This window comes from Rhipicephalus sanguineus, chromosome 11, assembly GCF_013339695.2.
Source record: "Rhipicephalus sanguineus isolate Rsan-2018 chromosome 11, BIME_Rsan_1.4, whole genome shotgun sequence".
Classification (NCBI taxonomy): domain Eukaryota; kingdom Metazoa; phylum Arthropoda; class Arachnida; order Ixodida; family Ixodidae; genus Rhipicephalus; species Rhipicephalus sanguineus.
Genome location: NC_051186.1, coordinates 78,754,999 through 78,781,850, shown reverse-complemented (window position 1 = coordinate 78,781,850; position 26,852 = coordinate 78,754,999). Strand labels below are relative to the sequence as shown.

At 46.7% G+C, this 26,852-nt stretch overlaps 1 protein-coding gene across 2 annotated transcripts in view; it reads left to right on the top strand.

Annotated features, from left to right (window-relative positions):
* Positions 1-23,040, top strand: part of LOC119373447 (uncharacterized) — a 33,312-nt gene extending 10,272 nt beyond the window's left edge. The window contains exons 1-5 of one of the 2 annotated variants that reach the window (XM_037643468.2): positions 4,382-4,613; positions 14,730-14,881; positions 15,742-15,809; positions 20,555-20,642; positions 22,878-23,040. In XM_037643468.2, the coding sequence (XP_037499396.1) occupies positions 4,518-4,613; positions 14,730-14,881; positions 15,742-15,809; positions 20,555-20,640 (402 nt within the window). In that variant the 5' untranslated portion in view covers positions 4,382-4,517 and the 3' untranslated portion in view covers positions 20,641-20,642; positions 22,878-23,040. Of the gene's footprint in view, positions 1-4,381; positions 4,614-14,729; positions 14,882-15,741; positions 15,810-20,554; positions 20,643-22,877 lie in introns of those variants that run through there. The other variant, XM_049420396.1, reaches the window with a different exon arrangement.
* Positions 23,041-26,852: the final 3,812 nt, after the last annotated feature.

The following is a 26,852-nucleotide window of genomic DNA, read 5'->3' as shown; positions in this document are numbered from 1 at the left end:
AATCAGCTGCTGCACTTCCACAAATAATAAAAGTATCCGGGAGCTGGACAGGCAGGCCGCTACGTAACGAATGGGCTTATAACCTTGGGGGTGACGTGACCAGCAGACGCTTAGCATCCCTGATATAAATCAAATAAACCTTCAAAATTCTAACAAAACTAGAACCTTACGAACAGCAAGAAATCTTTCCGCAGGTTGACCGATAGCTAGCGCGGAACAACGTACAGCCAGCCTCAAAAGTTTAGAGACCACGAGGCAAAAAAAAAAGAACTCAACATTCCCACTGCTTCGGCAGGCACCTTCAATTTAGATTTCTGGCCCGTTCTAAAACACGCTAAGAAACATTATCCGGCACTTCGACCGAATACAGCCACAAATTGCTGAAAAATTCAGTTTTCTTAAACCTAGTGGTCCCTAAACTTTTGACGGTTACTGTACAACTGTTCAATTCTGCTTTTGTTCCGTATCCCTGGTGTCAAGTTTGCGCCAACGTCAAGGCAAGCAGAGTGTGAACCAGCATTTCTGAAGAGCCCAATGAACCGCCCATGCTGTTTACAAGATATCCCATTTCCTGTCTTGGAAAACGAACAGCTGCGCTTGCACCGACACGATTTATTATCTGCCGGCTGACATGACTCGGTAAGCGCACCAAAGGCGAAAGCGTTTCGTTGGACCTAGTTCTCAGAACTGAAGCACAAGACGAGGGTGCGCAGGAGTCCCGACTGGTTTTGCTTCTCACTGCTTAGTGTGCGCTGGCTTGCAACAACCGGGACAGCTTGAATCAAGGCGTTCATAATAATAAATGTGGGGTTTAACGTCCCAAAACCACGATTTGATATGAGAGACGCCGCAGTGGAGGGCTCCGGAAATTTCGACACCTGGGGTTCTTTAACGTGCACCTAAATCTAAGTACACGGGCCTCAACATTTTCGCCTCCATCGAAAATGCAGCCGCCGTGGCCGGGATTCGATCCCGCGACCTTCGGGTCAGCAGTCGAGCGCCATAACCACTAGACCACGTGGCGGGGCGAATAAAGGCGTCAAGAAACGCATCTCCAGCAAGAACAGTTCGCAGAATGATGTCCCACACTCTAAGAAAAATCGATTATTTTGGCACAACATTTCTGCCACACAGCTATAATCGCCATCGGGCTTGCTCGCGTTCGCTTTCTTGAAAACCGGCTCTCGTCACTGTCCAATCGAGAATATGCCATGTCACGCTGATAGCACGCGCGCCGTTCGCGACCGAGAGTTCCGCGACCATGGTGGGTGATAACGCAAGGAAAGCACGCGTGGTAGGTGGCGCAAGGAATAGGGAGACACGCTTTTTTAGGGGCGTGGTGGTGGTGGTGGTGGTGTGCGGCGTGACCACCCTTACTGCGCATGCGGATACCCTCTCACACACCCTCCTCTCCACTCCCCCTCACCATTCCCCATGTCCTCTACCCTCTCCCCTTTCCCTCTCCACTCACCCTCTCACCTTCCCTCTCCCATACCCCTCTGCACTTCCCCTCTCCCATACCCCTCTCCCCTCCCCCTTTCCACTCTTCCTCTGAAACGCGGGCTAGACATGCCGAAATTCTCTCCTGCGCAACGCCGCGATGAGCTCAAGCGCATGCGCGTCCCCTCCCCTTCTCTCTCCTCTCCTACGCTGCCCCCTATCGCCCGCCTGTCGACCGCGTTCCCCGCTCGCCCTGTGAGAATTAACGGCCAGGCTAGATGGAAGATACGACGCGCGTAGCGTCCCTCTTCGTGTTCCACGACGCGAGGTCGGTAGCATGCCCAACAAAAGCCAACGGAACGCGATCGTGGAAGTGCTCCGGCTTCGCATCGCCTCATGGCTACGGTCCCCCCCCCCCCTTATTTTGCCTCGCGGCGCTGCGGCGCCGACGCAGGCAGCGTCTTGATTGAAAAAACCGACCGCTCGCGCTGCACAACCGTTCAATGACCACCCCGTATATATAGGCACTGGATTTTGACCTCCAAGGTAGTGCGTGTGTGCGATTTCTCCTGTGCGTGATTAAACAACGAAAATTCAAAGCGTACATGTAAAATTAAAGTGAGCTGCAAGTCGTCATAACTCTCATCGAACCTTTAGTATAAACGCCTCCGATCTCACGTCGGTGAGGATGTACTGGGCAGAATTCATGGAAGATTCACGGTTTACCGATGAACCTCCGCAGCTTCGCCCACTCATCATAATTCACTCCGTGGATATGCTGTGATTTTTTTTTTTATAGCATAAGGTGCAATTAAAAGCGGCTAAACAGCGTTATAACATGATTCAAAATTATTGCTCATACGAAAATAAATTCATTTTTGCCACCGCTAGGAGCACCCCTGCCTGATTGATCGGCAAGAAGCCATGATCTATTACACTTGGAAATGGGCGCACTGGCCGACTATTCCGTGCAAGAGTATGATTTGTTCGGTATACGAATGAACTGCTTAGTGGCTACACGTCGTTCTGATGTGTAGCCACAGTGCAGGCGAATTTATCGTGGACCGAAAATTCCCGAATAACGACGAAAATACGCAGTGTCACAATAATTCATTTTGTTATCTTTCTCCTAGTTGAGCATAAGCGGTCGCTATGGGTTGGGTTTCGGGGACATTTTGTCTATCACGTGACACCCAAGCGCTGTGGGTGTGGACCAGGTGTCCATTCATGGCCAGCCAGGGAGGAATGCGCAATACCGAACAGTTCTACATTATTCCACCTCTTATATCCGTACTAACCCTCCCGTAGTAGCAACGTTACGTCTAAGACTATGTTGTAATGGAATATCCGAACACCTGGGGGAACACGTCACGGTGGTCTAGTGGTTATGGTGCTCTGTTGCAGGCCCGAAGGTCGCCGGATCGAATCCCTGCCGCAGCGGCCGTTTTTTTTTCGATGGAGGCTTGAGTGCGGTGTGTTTATATTTAGGTGCACGTGAAAGAACCCCCATGTGGTCGAAATCTCCGGAGTCCTCCACTATGGCGTCCCTGATAATCATATCGTGGTTTTGGGACGCTAAACCCCAACTATTAAAAAATTAGGCATTGATTACCGTATATGACGTTTTTCTAACTTAAACACGCAAAATGTTTGCCCGTTGATGATTTTCTTATGACGACGGTGCATCGATTATACACATGCTCTGATTTTCACACGTTCCTGAGCAGTCATGGCAACGTGCATACATTTTAGGACCATTCTAAACGCTTCATTAATGAATATATCGCAGGTTTCGGGCAATTAATAAATAAAACGGCAAAGGATCTTTCTCCGCCTGGAAACGATGAAATAGAACGGTACATTTAACCGAAATAAAACTGGTCAAGCAGTTATACTTCGACCTGTTATAACCTAAGAAAACCTGTCAGGCATTTCTTCACGACATCAAAACCACATTGGTCTGGATGCGATTATGAAACGCCATTGTCTAACTTCGTTTTCATTTCGACGTCACCATAGAAATTCTGGCGGTGAATCTGTCCGAAATGTTTACAATGTCAAATAAAAATGCGTTTTGTAATGCATTGTATGACCTTGTACGTCTTTCCTCGCTCTGTTAGGTTCCCTTAGTAAGTTCGCGCGAGAAAAGTTGATCATGTTGAACCAACTAGCCGAATGTCAAGTTTCTCCGAAATAAAAATTTCACGCAGATAAGAAATTGACAGCAGATTCAACGAATACTTTCAATTGGTATTTACACATAAAAATAGCACTCTGCCTATTTGTGGCCTCTCTGTGATACCTTTCTCGGAGATGTCATGAGTGGAGCTTATTTGAGATTGTACTAATTCTAAATCCTAACTATGTTTAAAAGACAGCCCTCCTAATTCGTTCTTGAAATGGAATGGTTTGCGAAATACATCCGCGGCTTATATTCCAAATTATTGCTTGAAGCTCAAGTGTCTAATTGCTTCATTGTCACCAAAGGAGAACTACTTGATAATGGTGAACACTTCACTTTGTTCCACTTCAATAACACATGCAATTTTCCTAAAGACTAAATATTATATTGCACAAGGGGTTCATATGGCGTACCCTTTCATTAAATATTTTCTATGTGAGCCAACAGGAGTGTTACATAAGCAAAATATATACTTACTGTGATTACTTCATTGCTTTGTCCAGTAGTCATACACAACAAATACGAATATCGAAACACCAAGAGAAACGCCGTGAGACTGCGAAAATCGCACGAAGCACTGCTTACCGAGCCTAACGGAAGCTTCCTCAGTTTCGTTACTTAGAATAGCGTGGCGACACTCGCACGTGCCATCCACAACGCTGACGAAACCAAAGCAGATAAGCCGAGTTGCTTCGGTTCCCGGAGAGTGGTCACATGTTATCTAACTCCCGGAAACCGGACCTCGCCCTCGCCATTCCCACACCACATATTTCCTCCACCTTCGTCGTGAGACAGTTATTGTAGCCGCCGTATAGACGAAAGGCTGTGCCCCGATCAACCCAGCAGTACAGCAGCTTTTCTGTCATTTTTGAGCACCGAAGTGAGGCTGGCTAACATGGCCAGGTGGAACGTGGGAATATGCATAACACTAGCTGTTCTTGTCCCTGTCAAAATGGCTGGTGTTCATCATGAGCCAATGGATGCTTTTAGGGTAAGTTTTGCCTGTCGTTCGTCAAAAGGCTTCGAGTGCCTACAATTGCTTTAGAAGGGGTGACACCCGCTAGCGCAAGTAACGAGGGATGCATAACACATTATACAATAATGATTCTTCTGTGACCTACAAAGTTTTCTTTTTTTGGGGCACACAACACTCCCGGCTAGCTTCCACCAACGCCACAAAAAATTCGTAAGAGCCCAGAATGGTAGCAAAGTACACGCGAAGGCATCCACACGAAGTTGGATTAAAACGTGAAAGCTGTTGCCGGGCTTCGCGGACAAGTATTTTATATTTACTCAGAGGAGAGAAAGGCGTAGAAAAGACATGAAGGTGAACCAGAAGAAATCTCAGGTTGACTACCGTGCATTCGGGAAGGGGAAAGCGGGTGCGTAAGGATGAAAGAGCAGAAAAGAGTCTGTAACCACACGACTATGTCATGCAAATAGGGCTGTCTAGAAGCAACTCACCAGCATAGCCACTGAACTCTCACAACGCGTCGCTTAGTCCGGTTTCCCTAAGAAACCTTGGCGATGCCTCCATAGCGGCTCACGTTGAAGTCCGTGAAGGCCAGTGCCCTAGAATATTGTTTTCTGTCAGATGGCGGTAGTCCAGCGGGCGAAGTGCGGCTGAAAAGGCTGCTCTATCGGTGTGAAAGCGGGCGGATTCGCAGAGAAGGTGCCCGATTGTTTCCACGCACCCGCAGAGTTCACACAATGGGCTATCAGCCGTGGCCCTCTGCGTGGGCCCTCTGCGTGGGAGCCCAGTATTCACTCTGAGCCATGCCGGTGCTTGAAACTGCCTTGCAAAAAGGTCCTATACAGGCTTCATGTCGGGAAGGAACCACATTAGCATATGCAGTATAGCGTGATAGAAGAGTAAAATAAGCACCAAACGTCGCACAATGCGAATTCTGTCACAAGGCATCACACAATGCGAATTGCACAACGAGTAGGTTGTTGAATGCTTCCAACCCATTACAAAGGGCTCTGCCATAATTCTTCATCGTCATCAGGCACAGCATTAAAAAAGTGCGCATAATGTCTTACATGCATTTAGCAGGTACGACGGCTCGCCGTAGAATGACGAAAAATGGCACAGTGCCTGCTGCCCTAGTTCTAAAAAATTAGAATGATTTATAGCGTAGTGGGTTCCTCGCAAGTGCACTTGTATTGGTTGCCAAGGAAGCCCATAAGCGCATGATTCATTTCCTCGGGGTCTCAGTAAAATTACAATGATTTATAGCGTAGTGGGTTCCTCGCAAGTGCACTTGTATTGGTTGCCAAGGAAGCCCATAAGCGCATGATCCATTTCCTCGGGGTCTCAGTAAAGTTCTTCGACGCCCCCCCCCCCGTTTCTCTCCCACGCCAACGTATGTTATACAGCATGACGGGAGAGGAAAATAGCGATCGGGCTTCACCCAATGCAAATTGCATAACTGGTGGGCCGTTTAAAGCTTCCAGCCTATTACAAAGGGCTGAGCCATAATTCTTCATCGTCATCAGTCGTCGCGTCAACAAAGGGCACATAATGCCTTACAGACGTGTAGCTGGTGTCCCGCTTCCCCGCAGAATGACGAATAATGACTTAGTAGGTGCTTCCCAAGTTCACAAAAATTGTGATTTATGGCGTAGTGGGTGCCTTTCTAGTGAACTTGTATTAGTAGCCCCAAGGCAGCTTAGAACGGGCTCTAGAAACGCCGCTCTTCCAGCTTTCGCTGTGACTGTGCTGCGGCTTCAGCGCAGGCCTGGCGTTTTTTTGTGCGAGATTCATTCGACGTCGAAAACCCTGGAAGCACTCTGCCGCTATTCATTACTTTTCAGATTATATTAAGAACCTCCATCTGACCTGCTCTGAACACAGACGCATTATCCAGTACCGCAGTTTCTGTAGCATGGCGAATAGAAAATCCACCGCCCGAAAAATATCGAGTTACAGACATAAGTGCGCTATCCAGATTTGCAAAGAGAAGAGTAGCCAAACAGAGGATTCTTGTTTTAGAGGCGAAGCTCCTTATGCCGTGGGTCTGTCCATCCTCCGTTTGTTTTTAGCGTTGTAGTAGCCACCTCTAACTCGTGAGAAGCGCGCGTTCTGGTATGCAATAGAAAAAGAAGGCGACGTTGACGAGTGAGACTCTCGTGCGTGTTCGCCTGTGTGGCGTTCTTTCTTCTTTACTACGTCTCCTGTTTTCAACGACACCCGAAGATAACATTTCAGAAGTAACGCGCCATGAGGTTCCCTCTTGGCACGCTTCCTCTTTAGCTCGGAGTCGCCAGATGGAAGACAAGGCTGCGGAACGGAGGGCACGGAAGGCGGCTGCAGCACGCGTTCGAAGACAGAATCCTCAGGTGAGAGCCCGCGAGGCTGAAGCTGCACGTCGACGCCGCGAAGCAAATTCCGCCGTTCGAGCCCGCGAAGCCGAAGCTGCTCGACAAGCTGCACGGCTGCGGCGAGAAGACCCCGCCGTTCGAGCCCGCGAGGCCGAAGCTGCTCGACAAGCTGCAGGGCTGCGGCGAGAAGACCCCGCCGTTCGAGCCCGCCATGCCGAAGCTGCTCGACAAGCTGCACGGCTGCGGCGCGAATCGGATCTTCAAAATGTGAACGACCGTGAAGCGGCGAGAAAGCGCGCATACCGGCAGGCAGAGCATGAGGCTGTGCGAGCACGTGAAGTGGCTGCAAAACGCATCAGGCGGGCTCTGCCCGAAGGCGCCGACGCGCGCTTCCAGCGGGACTCCCTTGGTAGCAGTTTCGGCCATGGTTGCGGTGTGTGCAACAGATTGTGGTTCTCAAACAATATAGTCACAATATCTTTCATCAAGAAGGACCACGCTCACGCCAATGCCATCGCCGTGCTGCAGCGCGAGTTCGCTTCTCCCCACTCATCATCATTCACCACGTGGATATGCTGTGATTTTTAATTGCTTTTCTTATTTTATTGCTTTTTTATTGCTAGCTGCGGCGACCATGTCTGCGAAAGAAGTACGCTACTAGCTAGAAGAGCGAAAGTAGGAGCTAGTTGGTCAGTCGACACTTGCAGCGCACTGTTCAAACACAAAGAAGGCAGCACAAAAAGACACACAGGCACACACAGGACGAGTGCGAACTAAGTGTCACACCAATTTTAACTAACAACTAAGACCGTCGTTAGTTCTTGCTTGTCCTGTGTATACATGTGTGCTCTTTTTGTGCGCCTTTTTTGTTTGAGCAGCGCGCTGCAACTGTCGAGCTGTGACAGTTGTTAGCTCTTGCTCGTCCTGTGTATACCTGTGTGTTATTTTCGTGCGTCCTTCTTTGTGTTTGAGCAGCGTGCTGCTAGTGTCGTGCTGCTAGCCTTTCTGTGTATGACATTCCAATTTGTTGCTATCGCATTCATTGTTTTGTCCTTGCGGCGAAACTGCTTTTTTAAGAAGAGCTGTTATGGCTCGAGGTGTGTCGTGTATCGTAGATAGAAAATTGTCATCATCATTAACCGGTACGCGCTCGATCAGCAGGGGGTTGTATGTCTTGTGCACTCCCCGCGATGTCCGCGCTGAAGTCACAGAGCGTACAAAAGTCACTTCGCTCACTGCAGCGGCCGCGTTTGCGAAACGAGTGCGCTGTTCAAACAAAAATAAGCAACAATTGTGACAGTTAGTTCGCGCTCGTCCTGCGTGTACCTGTTCGTTCGTCTCGTGCATCCTGCTTTATGTTTGAGCAGTGCGCTTCAAGTGTCGAGCTGTGACGCATGATAATTCGCGCTCGTCCTGTGTGTTCTTTTCCTGCGTCCTTCGCGCTTGAGCCACGCGCTGAAAATTTCGAGCTGCTTTCCGTTCTTCGCGTTACATACCAATTTGTTGCTATCGCATTCATTATTTCGCCGTTGTGGCGAAACTTTTGACTTTTTTTACTAAAGGAACATGAACACTTCTTGAATTCCTGTTCCAATTTGCACACTCTTACACTGTCGACGTCTTTCGAAAAAGTACAATAGAAAGTTAAAAGGGATCGCAGCATAGCAGTAACATATATGGAATAAGCAATATGCTTCCAAGTTTGCTGTATCTGCCAGGGGGTCTTACAAACAGTACGTATGGCCTCGTTCAGATGTTTTTGCTCCTGTAGACGTATTTAAAAGCGTTCATGGGACTGCAATTTGGAGCACTTCCCTCACTCCCTCAGTATGACCGTCGTGCAACGTTAAGTCTTCCTTTCGTGTTACACACTTCACGCAGTGGGAAAAGCAACGATGTCGAAGCGCGCGTGTTCTCTACAAAATTATGCCAGCTTAGCATTAGTGGTGCCTAGCCTCAAGGAAGAGAGCAGCGGGGTGGCCTTCCTGGTTTCTTTCTATCTTTATTTTTTCTTTCTCTTTCTATCTGTTTCTTGTATCTCTTTTTGTATGTTCCTTTCTATTTCTTTCTCCCTATTTATTTCTTCATCTGTCTACCCATTTCTTCCTCTTTCTCGCTCTTATTATCTATATTTTTCTTAATCCCCCTTCTCCTTTGTTCCTCTTTCTGTTTTGCTCTGTGTTTTTTCTATCTGTTCTTCGTGTCAGTTTCTTTTCCTCTCTCACTCTTTCTATGTCTTTTTCTGTCTTTCTATCTTTTTATGTCCTTATTTCCTTTATTTCTCTCAATTTTTTCTTCGTCTTTCTTTGCATCGCTTTATTTCTCTCTCTTTCTTTCTCTCTCTCTTTTTCACGTGTTCATTTTCGTTTGACCGTCGCACCTGCTGTACACGGTAGTGAGGCTTGCCCCATTCCTGTGGCGCATACCGACTGAGGAGTTTTGCATGACGGAGCACAAGTTACCGATATATTAAAGAGCTTCGCTGTACAGAGAATGAAGAGAGTGCGTGCCGGATTATGATGATGATAGTTTTTTACGACGGAGCACAAGGTGCCGACAGGTTAAACAGCCTCGCTGTTTTTTCCTTTGTATATTGCTGAGATGGCTTACTGTGCCCGGCCCCACAAAACTCAATGAAGCATCGTTTTGACAGTACCTGTTAAAAATAATTATGGATAGGAAAGTATTCATTGCCGAGGAATGTCCCGGACGATTATTTGCAGGCATATTTTAATAGTTAAAGGAGCAGAGGGCGATGACTCCTCAACAAGAAAATTCGCACTAGGATTTACCTTTGTTCTTATAATTGTTACATATACGATGCACATAACTTTAGTGTTCTGACTTCTACCACAATGTTTGAAGTGTTTATACGCGTATCATAACAAATCTACTTCGATATTGAGCAACAAGTCAGATAAACGCGATAGGGATCTTTAACCGCTCGAAGCAGTGAAGTGAGCGAGATTGCCACAGATTAGCGCGACATCTAAAGAAGACTCAAGCGAAAAGAAAAAATAGCGCTAAGCTTCGAACACTTTTGTGCGTGACCTTCGATTTGACTCCAGCATAAAGCTTGTTATGTTATTAGAGTATGAATATTGCCACATGCGTTTTTTTATTATTATTATTACTTTTGCTGTATTCGATTTTCGCCGATAAAAACTGTCAGCAACGCTCAGCGCAAACCGCGCCTCATTGTTCGAGAAGTTTCGCGATGATTGTAGACCATTTTGTTAAGATTGCGCGCAAGACGCGAACACTCCAGCTTGTTCTAGAGATTGCACGACAACCAGCGATAACGCTGGAATATTCTACGGCACATGCATAAATGCCGACGCGCTTCACCGCTTGTCAGTTGATCGACGGACGACGCCCTGTTCGCCGCTAGCATTGTACAGCGTGTATTGCTGTAGTTCTAGTTCTCATTTTCCCGGCCACAAGTTCGGCCAAATAAACAGTTTCATTCTGCAAACGCCGACTGCTGTCTTCGTCGACGTCACGACCACGTGACAATAGTAGCTAACAGCAATATTAAAACACAACTCATCCTGCTCGTGTTCGTATTCCTATATACATAATCTGCTTTCTCGACACAGAAGTAAAGGCCTGAGGACGACTCAGCTTCACCTGTACTATAGTTATTCTCTTCGACCACTTCATGCGAAGCCTCATGTTCCTTCTTTTTCCGTCTTTCTTTATCATTTCCCTTGAACCTAGCATGTATTATGCGTTTTTGTATAAATTCCACTGAATATGCCGTTCTTTCACCAACATTTTGTTTGCCTTACTGTATACTGTACATATCGTGTTTCTTTTTTTTTTTTCTATGTAGCCCATATATGCTGCAATTACGCTACAAACGTTAGTGTTCGTTTATCTGACTTGTTTTGCTTTGATTTTATTCCCCTCTTTCTCACTATGTTTTTCTTTTTATTAGTTGTACTGAAAATCATTGTACTGCCCAACTGCCACGCTCTCCAATGAGAGTAGCAGTATTGTAAATAAATAAAATAAATAAAAAATTGAAGAGCAGAACGCGATAGCGTAATCGTACCCTGTTCGTATCGCCTTCCCAATCGCTAGCCTGCCTTCGCTTCTTGGCGGATACTTAACCCGAGCCGCAAGAAAAGCCAAAGTGCGGACGCCCTCCGGCTCCTATATCCATGCATGCGGTCTGACGAAAGACGGCCACACGGCGGGGCGATGCCGTTCAAAAGCGCGCCCGTGGGCCCTTTGCGCCATCTCGCGGGTGATAGTCAAGCCGTTGAAGAAACTCCGAGATGTGCGGACCACCAACGCTAAATGGTCTATAAAAAAGCTCGGTGTTAACATGCAAGAGGATTTATGCGTGGTCGCCCAGCGGCTACACGCTTCGCGCCACAGAGCGAGGGGTCGCATACTCGAATCCTCTGTCCCACTCGAACCGAATATTTCTTATTATTTCTTTATTTCCATCTGCCTCGAATTTTAGCTCACGGACAACCCATATTTGTCGCTCACAACCAACGCCGCCGCCGCCGGCGACACCGGAATTTCTGCGAAACGAGATCTTTAACGCTCTTGCGTTAGTAGGTTAGCTTACACCAATGCGTTGCGTTAGTGTGTCTCAATTCCGCTATTGCACAATTGAGACGCCCTACGGCTTCACCACCGATAGCACTGGAATGGTCGATCACTCACGTATAAAGAATGACGTGTTCATCCCCTCCTGTTTCCCTTCTCTAGGTCAGCTCAACGGTAAACGAGAGAGGCTGAAGCAATACATCGACTTGTACCCGACATGACAGTAATTAAATTACAGTAATTAGTTTTTCCTTGCTGAAATAAGCAAATGTAATCAATTAGGCTTGTGGGGTTGTAATTTAGTAATGTAATGAATTTCTTTAGGCTAGTGATTTCAAGAAAATTACTCATTATATTCCCCGATTTTCATTGTCTGAAATACAGCATGTCCGCTTCTGTTATGGCGTAACAAGTTTACCAAAAGAGTAGAGCAAAGTAACAGAGACACCATAAACTGAGTGCCAAACCTCCAGCCTGGATAGGAGGCAGAATCACAAAAAATCTACGTAAGCGTCCGAACTGGAAGCCTTTAATGGCTTTGATGTCGCTGTCTTCTGCTCAAATTTTCTCAATGTAATTGCATTGCTTTTCAAACGTATAAATATTGTAATCTGTGGGGGCACTCATACCCCCTGTAAGGTCGTTTTCGCCGCCGAGCGAGGGTTTGCGCTGTGCTCCCGAGGTGGCGCCAGTGGCGCCGCATGTTACGAGGGTTCATGAGGAGGGGGAGCTCTTCCTCTTTTGGGGACTGGCACCTGGCGCGCGAGTTGGTGGTCGCCTCTCGCGGGACTCCCGTGGGAACAATTACGCGGCACAAACTCGCGAACCCCGGTCGTGAGACGAACGTCGGCGAAGCCGCATTGGCGGAACATTGTTTCTTTATTTATATATGAAAAAAAAACATGGGAAGGTAGGCTCCGTTAGAGCCGGCTATCCCATAAACGTGATAGTAGTATTGAAAGAACGCATAAAAATAAGACCTACAGCGAATAAAACAATAGGAAAATAAAAAAATAATCAGAAGCCCTATGTACATATTAGTGATGCAGAACTATTGGTAAGTTGATTATCGATAGCATCGTTAGTATTTTTGAAACTAACGGTAGTATAAAAGTACTATCGATAGTACTACTATCGACAAACTATCGATAGTGCAATCGGTAGAACCATGTTTAATATTACTAGCGATATTACTGCCACGCGTGTTTATTGCATTGTTTTGATGTATTCGGATTTCATCCACAAAGACTGTTAGCAACGTTTGGCTCGGACAACGTCGTAATGTTTGAGAAGCTTCACGATTGTTTGAGATCATTGTGTTAAGATTACGCGCCGGACGCTAATAGTCAAGTTTATTCGAGAACTTACGCGAGCACTGCAGTGATAACGCTGGAAGGTTCGATGACTGGTGTATAAATAACACGCGTTCCACCGATGATCAGATTACTCGACGGGCGACGTCTGTCCTCGCCGCTATCAGTGCGCAGGGTGTATCGCTTGTATTTTGAGTTTTGATTTTCTGGACACAAGTTCGCCCAAATAAAGAGCTCCGTATTACCCAGTCTTGCTGCAGCATTCTTCACCGTCATAACCACGAGATAATACTATCGATAGTGGTGTGAATAATGATGCTGTTGCCGAACGCCCATATTGCAAAAAAATATTTGCGATAGCCTACACTTCGCTTCATTTATGAGCAATTTTTGGCGACAGAAATAGATTATTTCCGCAGCGAAAATGGCGGAATATGTCCATCAATATATTGATATTCAAAAGCAACTAGTTACACTTTGCAATTAACAAACTTAGTTCTTGATATTTTTTGTTATTTTGAAATAACAAAATGCAATATACACTTTGAAGCCGCGCAGTTCTACCACATGTAACGGCTTCCTTTTCGCTACAGCTCAACAGTTTGAGTTTATGATCACTTGTCAGCAAAGCACTCTGGCGAAGAACACAAGCATGTCAACTTTCTTGCCCTTCAGCCTGCTCCTCCGGCTCCACTATGTACCACGCGCGCAGGGAAGCAAGTTTATTCTGCAATGAGTTCGCGCTGTTGATATTATGCTCCCGATATTACCATCGAATTTACTATCGACAGCGCTATCGATAGTACTTTTTATCATTGATAGTTCGATAGCGACTCAGCTATCGATATATCGATAGTACAATCGATGGTTCTGAAGGAAGAAACAAGCGGACAGACAGGGAGGTTAGCCAGTTCTTAGACCGGCTGGCTACCCCTGTGCTGGGGGAAGGGGTAAGGGGGATAAAATATGATAGAAGAGAGATGTTACAAAAAAAGGAGAGCAAGAAGCGCAATAATGCTTTTAAAGCCTTCTGTGCTGATGATGGACTCGGACAGGGTCAGCAGTAGTGATACACATTGTGTATCACTAGTAGATACACAATGTGTGCGCATAAAGAATGAGCAGAGTCCGCGGCACATTGTGTGCGTTATGTTGTCGTGTGTGCCGTGTTGACATTCTAGTGTGTTAATGGCCGTGTTACTCACGTTATTCGTACTATTCGGCTGGCGTGCTCGCCGTTTAGTAACAGCTGTTAGTGTCCATGTGTTCGTCTGCACGACGGCGTGTACCAGGGGCATAACCAGGGGGAAGGGTTTAAACTCTCCCCCCCCCCCCCCGTTCCAAAATTTTTCGATTTTGCATGTGTATATGTACGCGCACAAATGCAAACGCACGCACGAACAGCCATAAAGTATGGTTACCCCCCCCCCCCCCCAACCCCCCCCAAAAAAGGTCTGGCTATGCTACTGGCGTGTACTGTGTCTGTGTTCCATGATCGCGGCTCTCTCGATACACCACAAATGACATTAGTCTCGGCCATAATATGCAATGTTTTTACTTACACTTCGAAAAATTTTAGATGAGCAAGCAGATATGTTATTTAATTACCATTTAGGATAATTCTGCCATGTCTGACTGGTACACATATGTGAAGCACGCGGTCTGTATCTTTGTAGGGAAATGAGATTGTGTATTTTGGATTAAGAGCACTTGTAAGATGAGTGGTGGTTCTTGGTGCCTGCAGTATCTATAAAACAGCCAGATCAAAGCTCACGAAGTAAATGGTTAGAAGTTAAACTTGTCTTGAGTTTTTGACCGCATCTCCATGAAAACGCTGGGCTATAGGATTTGTCCTTATGTTTCACAGCATTACGCTCCTCATCTCTTTGTTTTCTCTTTCCCAGGCAATGGGAAACTTTGAAGCCGGCGTCAGCATCTACACATCCACCAATGACCCAGCATTTAAATGCCTCACCGCCACTCAAACAGCATTTGATCTCGAGGCGAGGACAACCACATACGTGTGGCATTTCAAAGGCCATGACGGCGCAGTCAAGTAAGCCCGCAAGGCATGAATTAGTTAACCAGTGACATAATGTTATGAGTCGTCCACTGCCTAACAGATGGACGAATTCAGAAAGTCGTTGTATGTCATGCTGACATAGTGCCACGCGCGTCTTTATTTTTCTGTGATCAGGGGCGCGATCTTGTATGCGTTCTTAAAACGAACGGAGGCGGTCCGTTCTATCCAGCCGCACGCGAATGGTCAATGTGAACCGTGACAGACGTCACGGCCCTACATTGACCAATAGCGTGCGGCTGGATAGAACGGACCGCCTCCGTTCGTTTTAAGAACGCGTACAAAATTAGAGGAATGAGGGGGACGGAATGCGTTGAAACGCAGTCCGTCCCTCTCATTTGTGTCGAGAGTTGTGATAGCTCCGTGACATCAAAATGACGTTGCGGAAGAAGAACCTCAAACAGGGGGCGGGCTGCTCGCTTGTATGCTCATTCGCGCTTTGGTTACGCTGCGGTCAGTCTCGATATAAAACTCGCTACCAGGCCGGCAAAACTGATAGTTGGGCGAGTTGGTAGGTATTCATGGTTAAATTTGTGGCGTGCACAGTTGACAGGGACACAAACAAGAGACATAAATGAGCGATAACTCACAGCTGTTTATTTTGAAAATGACTTAACATGTAAGCATCACGAATCTGCGCAGATCACGAGCAAAGCGAACAGTGTGGCTTGCATACAGATTGCAAAGCACCAAGAAATTTTCAAAATAGCCAATTCTTAGTCCCCTCGCAGTACCATGGCATCACGTTTAAAGCAAGCGTATTTACACTGTGGTGGCTGTTCTGTAGAAAAGCTTGCAGTTATTCATGAGCGAAAACTTGTCTTTTTTTTCTGCAGGAAGAACGTTACTTTTTATGTACGCGAGGGACGTGCTCCCCAGGAGGTCACCTATTTCCTTGACAACGGTGCGTGCTATGTTGTTTCACTAGGCACTTGCCTTGTGTGTGGAATTTTTTGTATTGCCTACATCACGGTCCTCATCACGGTACTAATGGTTGATGAGCCACACACGTCTTCAATTTTCTTAACGAAAATTTAGACGAATGTCAAACAGTTGTTTGAAATGCCGGCGACAATCTTGCAAAAAAAAACTGCAGCACTTTCAACGCTAACATTTAAAATCAACAATCAGAAAAGGTATTCTTCCGTGTTCGCTTTTCACCGAATACTCATTTGCGCACTATGTGGCATATGTTCTTGGGTATCTTTCGCCCAGTTTCTGTAACGCGTTACGACATCCGCAACGATTTCTGATAAAACATATCTCGAAGGCTTTCCTTAGCTATAACAGCCAGTGAAATTGAAACCCGAAGTATACGTAAGAGCGGAAGTGCGTACTCGGAAGTCACGTGGCTGACGGTGAGTGACGTAACGGCATTATTTCGAATGGAACTACAGGTTGGTCACACATACATTACGAATTGACTGTACTAGGACGGGGGTGAAGCCCGTGCAGTTCGCGGCCGTGTTGTAAGGGTTTCGTACCGGTGCGTTCGCGTTCGACCTGCTGCAATTATTTTTATATTATTTGCTGTCATACAGCCGAAGACATAATAGCCAAAACCCGGAAACGTTTGTAGAGAATATCTCGCTTTAAATAGAGCAAGCGCGTGCTAAGTTCGCGAGCATGATTCGCCGCCGTGTGAAAGTCCAACGATGCCGCATGGTGACTGATTTAGCGGGTTGTATAATCCGGCTTTTACTGTCCTGGAATGGCCATACTGCTTTATGCTGTATGTTGTGGCGTCTTCCTATGCAAATCGCGCTGAAGTTGTATAATACGCGCAATGTACGCAGACAAACGTTATCTACTGTCCTAGAATGCCCCTACTGCTTTATGCGGTATGTTGTGGTGCCTTCCTACGCAAGTCGCACTGAAGTTGTATAATTCACGCGATGCACGCAGACAAACGTTATCTACTGTCCTAAAATGCCCCTACTAGTAGTTTTACGCGGTATGTTGTGGTGCGTTACTATGGAAATCGCACTGAAGTTTTTCAAAAGCCAGAAGGAGATCGACTTTACGCCGCCAAAGCCGACACTGGTTCCTGAAAGCTATCGTGTTAAGATTAACAAAATGTATTCTCGCCGTTCCTGGGTAGATATCACCTGTGGCGCTTAGCCGCAGTGGAGTGCGGATAGATAGATAGATAGATAGATAGATAGATAGATAGATAGATAGATAGATAGATAGATAGATAGATAGATAGATAGATAGATAGATAGATAGATAGATAGATAGATAGATAGATAGATAGATAGATAGATAGATAGATAGATAGATAGATAGATAGATAGATAGATAGATGGACGGACGGACGGACGGACGGACGGACGGACGGACGGACGGACGGACGGACGGACGGACAGACAGACAGACAGACAGACAGACAGACAGACAGACAGACAGACAGACAGACAGACAGATAGATAGATAGATAGATAGATAGATAGATAGATAGATAGATAGATAGATAGATAGATAGATAGATAGATAGATAGATAGATAGATAGATAGATAGATAGATAGATAGATAGATAGATAGATAGATAGATAGATAGATAGATATGGTCAAAGTGCCTGTGGTACGCAAAGTATTGCTTCGCATTTAAAAAGATCAGAGTGCACACTTCCAACTGCTAAGTCAGCAACTGTTTGTATCATCTCTCTTTGTTACTGTGCGTATATCAGGTGCAAAATGGTTAAGCATACATTGAGATTCTGAGAGGGGGTATTTAAAATGTGGACCGCTATCTATAGGCAAGGACAAGAGCTCTAGACGGGAAAAATGAAACCTAGCTATTGCATACCGCAGCATTTGATGAGCTGCTAACTGGCACACTTTAACCTCGGTTCTGCGATTCCATCACGCTGCTGAGTGCCACTGTGCAGGCCACTGGTAGCCATTGACAACACCGGGAAAAGCGAAGACTTCTTTCGATCGAATTTTTCGATCAATTGAGCGATGAGATTATCGACGCAAACTGTTTCCGTCGACGAGAATGGTTTCAGTACGGAACTGTGGTCGGCGCGGAAAATGTCGCCCGGCCTGGGTTCCCGTTTTCCTCTGCATTTTTGTAAACAACCGGCGAGTCTTAGGTTTTAGACTTGGCGAACAACCAGCGAGAGAGTTCCGATACGCTCATTCTGTTTAACAGACAGGCGTCACAACAGCACGAGAGCATGATCGATCGTCAATTGCTTGTCGGTGTTGCTTACTGATGAAAACAATTGTTGGCAAGTATAAACGTGCGTACGTCTGCGTCAACGACTTCAAATGGGCAGGATATTAAGGATCTGAACCAGATACGCTGATTTACTTCTCCAGAAAAATTGCGTCATTCGGGCGATCACTTTCAAGGACATCAGTGTAGACATGCAATATGACCTTGTATGTAGGTGGCGTAGCATATATCCGGTGCTGCAGCCCGATTAGGCTTGAGGACCCTAACAAAACCATCATGCAAGCTTTGCCGTGCTAAGGGCTCCGACGCCGTCTGTATTCCGCATCTGCCCTTTTCCCATAGCCCACCTAATTTGCTTATGTTTGCTTTCGTGTGTAAAGGTGCGCCACTAATCAGTTGGAGGTAGAAGAATTGGGTAATAGCGCCAGAAATGGAACAAAAAGGATGGAACTGAGACTAATGCGGTCTGTCTAAGGTCTGTCCCTTTCCTTGGGATGTTACTAAATTCTCCTAGTGTGCACCAACAAGCCCAAGATAACACCTTATGCAAGTTGGTGCTAGAGTTACTGTATAGACTCTAAAACGGCATTTAATGTCTTGTTGGGCCTGTTTGTTTGGTATATTATGACATAAGCAATTCAAAAGCATATATAGATGCCTGTATAGCTGAAGGAACAAGTGGAGAAAAAGCCGTGCGAGCGTCGCGTACGTCGCGCAGAAAAGGGGTTTCGATGGAGAGGATTCAGCGTGCGCGCGATATGCATGAATGACGTGCGTATATAGCCTTGAATATTTGAGACAAACACCTGTTCTTATTATTTACTTTTCGTAAAAACACGTACTTCACCAAAATTTCGGGGGCGGGGGGCTAGGCCTCCCCCCTGGCTACGGGCCTGGAACATAGTATTGCAGTTTGAGCTTATTAACACGAAAGTGTTTTATGCCGGGGTCCACCACGGCTCCACTGACGCATTCCCGTCACGGATATGACGTTGTAAGATATAAATACTAACATATGCCAAAGAAAATTTAGAAGAAAAAGTTCCGTCACCGGGAGTCGAACTTACGACCCCTCGATCGCCAGCGCGAAACAACTCCGCCACAGACGACACGTTCTTCGCCATACTAACGGCGTGTTATTTATATACACCATTTGCCGGTGCCGGTACTCCGAGATCGGCGTACATCAGCGTGTTTTCGTTATCACTAGTGAGATGGCGCGAAGGGCTCGAACAGCGCGCTTTAAATGTCGTCGCCCCAAGCGTTGAGATGAGCGTGTGCCTCTACAGGGCGTGGTCGCTCCTGCGCGCGCTCTTATCTTGTACGTCTTGCGCTCTTACCGCATGTTTGCCTTGAAGTTACAGAAAGCGCGAAGGTCACATCGTTCACTGCAGTGGCCGCTTCTGCGAAAGGAGCGCGCTGCTCATAAACAAATAAGTTACAACTGTGAGAGTTCGCGCTCATCCTGTGTATACTTGTGCGTTAGTTTCGTGCGTCCTCCTTTGTATTTGACCAGGCGCGCTTTAACTGTCGAGCTGTGACAGTTGTTAGTTCGCGCTCATCCTGTGTATGTTCGTTCCGTGCGTCATTTCTGCTTGAGCGGCGCGTAGCAAGTTTCGAGCTGCTTGCCGTTCTTCGCGTGACATTACAGCTTGTTGCTATAGCATTCATTCCTTCGCCCTCTGGGCGAAACAATGCACAACAGACGCTCAACTACGTCTGTGAAGACACGTTTTACTTTCGTGTTATACCGATTCCTATGACAGAGAAATCAGCCATGTTTTCTTTTAGGTTTTTTCACACACACACACTAAACTCGTTAAGAAACAATTTCCTGTTACCTCAGGTTCGAAATGCATATCGCTATGGCCGAAGGATCGGCGTATGCTTAGCTTGCGAAGCAGTATGCCCCTCTAAAAGTTTCGCAGTGGCTGTCTGGATGAGATTGTAGGAGCGTGGAACACCGACACTGTGTTCTCGTCAATTTGTGGCGGCCGCTCAAAAGCCTCTCGCCACTAGACCTCGAAGGAAGCGGCTGCGTCTCGTTGCCCCGAAAGTTCCCGCTAGGACTGCCGCCCAGTCTCTGCTAGTGGAGGACGCTGGCAGGCGATTTTGCGACTGTGTCCAACACAGCGGATGTGCTAAATGTTGCCGAAGCACAAAACATTGCGCGTATCCCCTTGTCTGCGATTATTCGTAGCTTATGTATGTCAGGAATTTATTGTACTGCTCTTGCGTGGAAGTATCCGTGACACTGCTTAGCTTCGAGACTCGCGTATTACTAGTATATAACGAACCTGCACTGGCAACGTCGCTGTAGTCATCGTTAACACAAATTCAACCTTCTACCTTCATTCTGCATCTCCACATCGTTACATCTATGCCATAATGTTTTTGCTCGCTAAGCGTATAACCGCACTTTCTTGCAGTTGATGTGTGTCTTTCTGCCCTTTATTCTTTTCAGACACAACACTGATATATACTGCATCCTGCCTGTACACGGACTACTCGAGCTTGCGCTGTCAACAGAGTTCCCTTCTATGGGCATGACCGTAAGGCTTCCGAGCTATCCGTCTACCATGGTTTTGGACTCTCTGTCTATATTAGAGTGACAGTTGAACTGTGTTAAACTGTAGGATGTCACAACTCAGAAAGTATTTTATTACTTTACGTGCGCGACCCCATGCTCTCCGGCACCCCCTCATCCGTTAGCGTGGCAGTTGAGATTTAGGGGCCTGTACCGTGCGTCTTTGATGTGAAGTGCGATCGAGTCGCTGAAGACTTAACGGTACGCCGCAAGTGTATGAAGGCTAATTAGATATACGTATGACGACCTTTTTTTTAAGCTCAGCGAGATGTTTCCCTGTGCTCACTGAATTTGTATAGACCCCTAGTATTAGGGACTCTTGCAAAATCCAGAGAGCGAAAAAAAAAACCTAGTTAAAAATTGCATAGCTATAAGGCTGACACTACATTGTGGGGTCTGTCAGTTCCACAACGGCGCTATAGTAAAGGGCAACAGTTCTCTTAGACATGCGGCAGCCAAACCGCATGGCGACGCAACACCCATAATAGGCTTGAGTTGTCGGCCCGTGTCAGCTACAACTCACCGTGCAAAAGAATCTGATTTAGCTATTGCAGCATTTGCCTACTGATGGCATACACACGTATAAAGCGTGTTTATTCTATGAATTGAATATTTCCGAGAGCCAAACTTCCTGAACGCAAGGTTGGCACCTGCGGCGAACTATATAATAGTATTCACAGTCATACAACTAAGCCTCTACCAATGTTATGCATCACAAGAATACAAAAAAAAAATATGCCAGCTTTGCACTAGTGGTGCCAAGCCTGGATGAAGGGCGCAGCTGGGTGCCCTTCCTGGTTTTTCTATTTTTAGATGCGAAGCAGCTTTCGCTCGGGGCTGTGTCCGTCCTTCCCTCACGCGTCCGCTCCCCACTGCGCATGCGCCATCTCTCCCCTCTCTCCTCGCGTGGGCGGTAGGAGCTGGGGTGGAGGAGGTGGCGTGAGCGCTGCCTCCACTTCGTTTCTCCTCTCCCGTTTCTCTCTCTCCGCCACAGCTGTGCGCTCGTACATAATGCGGCGTGCGCCCGCTCCCGTTGCACTCTCCTTCGCAACGGCGCTATGGACGCTCGCGAAGCTGAACGTAAACGGCAACGCCGGCAAGCGAATCTCGAAGCTGCGAGGCGACGCGAAGCCGAAGCGCAACGGAAACATCGAGCTCGGGGGGTAACGTTACTGGTACACAACATTTACACAACTCCACACACCAATGAAACATACACGGAAACAAAAATGGAACAACAATGGAAACACAGGTGAATACCCAGCGCTTCTTCGCATCCCCACATGGTTCCCATTAGTGGGAGATGGTGTAATTTTTTTCTTTATTTCTTTCTCTTTCTTTCTGTTTCTTGTATGTCTTTTCTGTACCTGTTTTTTTTCTGCTTCTTTAGTTCTCTCTCTATATATTTTTTCTCGCTCTTTCTATCTTCATTTCTCTCTCTTTCTCTTTCTATGTCGTCTTCTTTCTCTCTCTTTCTATGTTTCTCTCTATTTCTCTTTCCTTCTTTCTTCTCTTTTTCTATCGTTCTCTGTTTCTTGTACTTCTTTCTTGTATATGTTTCTTTCGATTTCTTTGTTTCTCACTCAATTTTTCTTTCTCCCTTTTCCTATATTTCTTTCTCTTTCTTCGCTTTCTTTCTCTCTCTGTCTATTTATCGCTTCCTTTTTGCAAGGCGGTCGCGGCAGCTCGCGAACACTTCTATGGGCAATGGAGGTGGACGATAAGCATGGCGCCAGAAAGCAGTGCGTGGTACTATCACATATAGTCACTGATATACATATGTACGCGCTCATGCACAGAGTGAGTTGCTGCTGAAACTAACCAATAGCAGATGTCGCCAAGAAGAATATAGGCGGTATTATCTTCGTTGGCAGGCCAGAAAGCCTGAATAAAATAAGAGGGCAAACGTGGTGACAACGTGGTGCAACTATTATATACTTGCCCGAAAGGGAAATGGATTGTCACAGAAAAAGCTCTATCGAAGACTTGCCCACTGCCAGCCTTTCATTGTTTCCGGTAGTGAAGTAACCATCCCAGTATGGCCCCGGTCCCAGATTTGATGCCATGGACACGCGAACTCTAGCTTCTTCAACTGCAAACCTTCTTTCAGAGACACGTGTGGCTCTTCTTCTTGACAGCTCCTTGACTTGTTGTTGACGCGGATATACGTGTGACTGGTTTTCTTCTACTCTTCTCGCAGATTGTATGCTCTGGGTGAAACCTGACGTCGTTCAAGCAATCCCCCGTCACTGCGTGGACAACTACAAGGTCAACTGTCCGACCAGGTTCCCGACGTATGACCAGGAGCGCTGTAATGGGGACGAATAAAAGCAAACGCAGCGATGCACTTGCCTTTGCGCTCGGATGAGTACTATACAAGCTCTGTTTTACTCCCAGCCAAATGAATTATCGGCTGGCCGGATCGACGAGCACATGCGGGCAGGGAATACACCTACGAGAAAGCAATTAGACTATGCCTAAAATGAACCTGACGAATGCTGCTGTCCGACATTGTTGTTATTTCTATGGTATCGTCATACCGAGACGAATTGACAGGGCTGATCATTCAAGCCGGCAAAATGGGAGAATTGGGTACTAATGTTGAATTCCAACGGTGGAGTCGGAGCAGCCGACGGACTCCGCGAACGAGCACTCAACTCTGGCACAAAGCAATGCCTCCAAATACGCGATTGTAACGCAACCGGAATCGCCGGAGCAAGGCGGAAGCGGAAGTTCCATCTTCTGAGTGACGAGTTGCCCAGAACATCTTGCGTGTAGTTATTCCATTCCGCTGTCGCATTCTGCCGGATCTCCGCCCGTACGCGGCCGTTTCAGCGTCGCTTTCGTTATCTGATGAATCGCTCGAGGAGGAACCTTTCTGGCTTGGAGCTGTCGCTATCGAGCAGCGGAAGCGATGCCGCACGATTTGCTGAGCCATCCATGTCATCCGTCATTACTACCAAAACAGACGACTACCGGCGGCGCCCCCAAGTAGGCAAACATCATTAAACGCATCGCAAAAAACACAGACACAGAAAAGGAGCACGTGTTAGTAGACAGACAAAAGCGGGCAAACGTGTTAAAGGTAGTACGTCACGCCGACTTCTGGTCTCCTCCACCGATTTTGGCGGAGCAACTTTCCCTGCTCCGCGGAGTGACTCCCTCTCTGAATTCACTCCGACTCTCTCTTTGGAGCGCTTCACTCCCGCCCTTACTTAGTCATTGGAACACACATGCTCCAAAAGGAGCAGAAAAACTTCCCCCGAGTCCGTCATTGGAATTCCACATAACTGTGAAAACACCCCCTCCGCCACCTCATCTTGCTTAACAGTCATTTGTTGCTTGTCACATATGGAATGCATTTCATTGTGCCACCATCGCTCTTATTCATTTGCAGTGGTTTGTGTGTTTTAGAGTGAGTAATAGCTAAGCGGCTCAGCGGAACCGCGGGCCCACCTGACGAGCGGGGAGGGCAGCGGAGCGCAACACGAAAGGAAGAGCAATAGCTAAGCGGCTTAGCGTCGCCCCGCTTGTTCTAGCGGACCGTTTTGCTGCCCCACCTGTTGGACAAACTGTCGGCTGAGTAACCTTCACCAGCTGTCGAATAAGGTTGTAGCTATTGTGGAAAGAATAATAAGGAAGATGGTTTTCATTAGGTCACATGTAATAGATATAAATATTCTCCGAAACGCATCGCTTACGCCATAGCTACACGACACGAAACGTGTTATGAAACACTGGACACTTACACTCCGGACCTGCACATGCTACCGATCATGGAGGAATGCATAGAGTTTCTTACAATAATACCTAGAGGGGAATCTGGCGCTCTACGCGGGCTCCTTAGGCGGCGCTTCAAATGATGGGAAGTACAGGCTTCGGATTTGCTTCGGATGGATTAGGTTCTTGAGATTCGCGACGCTCGTTTGCCGAGGGTAAAACAAAGCGATATGAAGTTATTTCCAATTAAAACTTGCTTCATTCTTCTGTACGTAAAAACTTACTGCAAAAAGTTTGCGCGACCGTGAGATGAAGCTGAAACCTGAACAAATTTAACCATCAGGGTATGCATTACTCTGCAGTTGTATTCCAGATTTGGCTTCACAATATAATGAAATATTTCCTTTACAACACTTAAAACAAACACGCTTGTGTTTCCCTAGAAAGTACGCATTATCTATTTATGGAAATAACAGTACTGTATTGAGAGAGAAACACTTAACGTATCGTCTGTTGCGATGCCAGATGCGTCTGTCCAAGTGGTCTGCCCCAAACGCATTTCTCGTTTTGTTGTGAAGTCGAGTCAGAGGAGCTTGACGGTGCGTCTACTTAGCTTCGCCGTCGTTTGCAGTCGATTTGAATAAGTTTTGACAAGTAGCGCTTATCACAAAATGTGAATTCTATGCAATTTCCTGTACTGGCATGGGACGCTACATCTATGCGCAGCGGTGAGTGCACGACGCTTTGCTAAAACTGTCAAATACAACCTGTAAAGCTGCAACGTCGCAGCAAACCAAGAAACCTAGCAGTCTTTAGCCTCTTTGAACAACAAAGGCACTGCTTGAGTGCTTTGCAACGCACCCCGCTGCCCACATCTCGCAAAGAACGAAACTGAAACTGCAGAAAAAGATCCGTAGACAGTTCGCTAGCTAACGCTATCCAATCCGAAGCCGGTACTTCCCATCATTCCCATGGTGGTTGAACGATCGCAGCGCCAGTTTCCTCTCTAGGTTACAATGAAACTCTATGGAGGAATGCTACCGATGTGCAAACAAACGCGTAAAAGGATCTGTAGTGCGCGTGAGCAGAACGATCGTGCGAGTAGCGAAACATAGAACGCACATCTTGCTCCACCTGTGAAATGAATTGAGTGGAGCGTGAGGGTGCGTCCATTTGATTTCGCCGTCGTTTTGCAGACAAGCTGACTGCCTCTCGACAAGACGCGCTTGACAAAGACGCGAAATGTATGCAGCTCTCTGCACATCTGTGAAGACACAATCACATTTAATCTGTACGGACATGTCGAAATAGCACGGACTTTCTTAAGTTTCTTGTGTCGTCTTGTCTCTAATATCCAGTTAAAAAATCAACACGATCCACAGATTCAGCTGTCAGTATAGTGAACTAGAACCAACTTCCTAGTGGCGCGAACGGGAGGGTTCAGGCGTTCCTCTTGGCGAAGAAAGATCCAGGTGGCGCCAGTGCAACTTTTTCTAGTCGCACCCAAGGAGGTTTAAAAAAATCACAGCATATCCATGGAGTGAATGATGATGAGTGGGCGAAGCTGCGGAGGTTCATCGGTAAACCGTGAATCTTCCGTGAATTCTGCCCAGTACATCATCACCGACGTGAGATCGGGCGCGTTTATACTGAAGGTTCGATGAGTTATGACGACTTGCAGCTCACTTTAATTTTACATGTACGCTGTGAATTTTCGTTGTTTAGAAAACCATTGCTTTAGAAAAATCTGGCGTCTTTCGTTAAGCAGCTGGCGTCTTTTCGTTTTGCTTTAGAAACATCTGGCGTTCTTTCGTTCTGCTTTTAGAAAACATCTGTCGTCTTTCGCTGGTTTATTTCATCAATCAACGGCGTTTTGAACAAAATTTTTATTGTTTAATCACGCACAGGAGAAATCTCACCAGGCACTACCTTGGAGGTAAACAATGGCTGCTAATGGGAATGAGAGACAGAAGAAGTCGGCTTTTAGGTAACACTTACACTTCTACTTCTACTAACGTTTCCTACTGGAACATGCCAATGGCTGCTAATGGGGAATGAGAGACAGAATAATTCGGCTTTTAGTTAACGCGCACGCTGCGAATTTTTTATTGTTCAACAACGCACAGGAAGAATCTCCCACCGGCACCACCTTGGAGGTCAAAGCGTAAGACTTGTTACGGACTACGACTACTACTACTACCACTACTACGACGACGACGACTACGAGGGACGGACGGGTGCCGCCTTAAGGAGCTTCGCCCCTAAAAAAATGCCCACACCTCCCCGAAGGGAATCGTGAGGACATGCGAATGCATTTCTTGCGCCGAGAGTACACGGCGTAGTAATTTTATTGGCGTAAAGCTGGGCACATCGACGCGCTCAAGTGTCTCCCTTTTGGGTGTCTCTTTCAACGAACGCTTCCTACGTGCGTTCGTAATCACCTCAGGGATGTTGC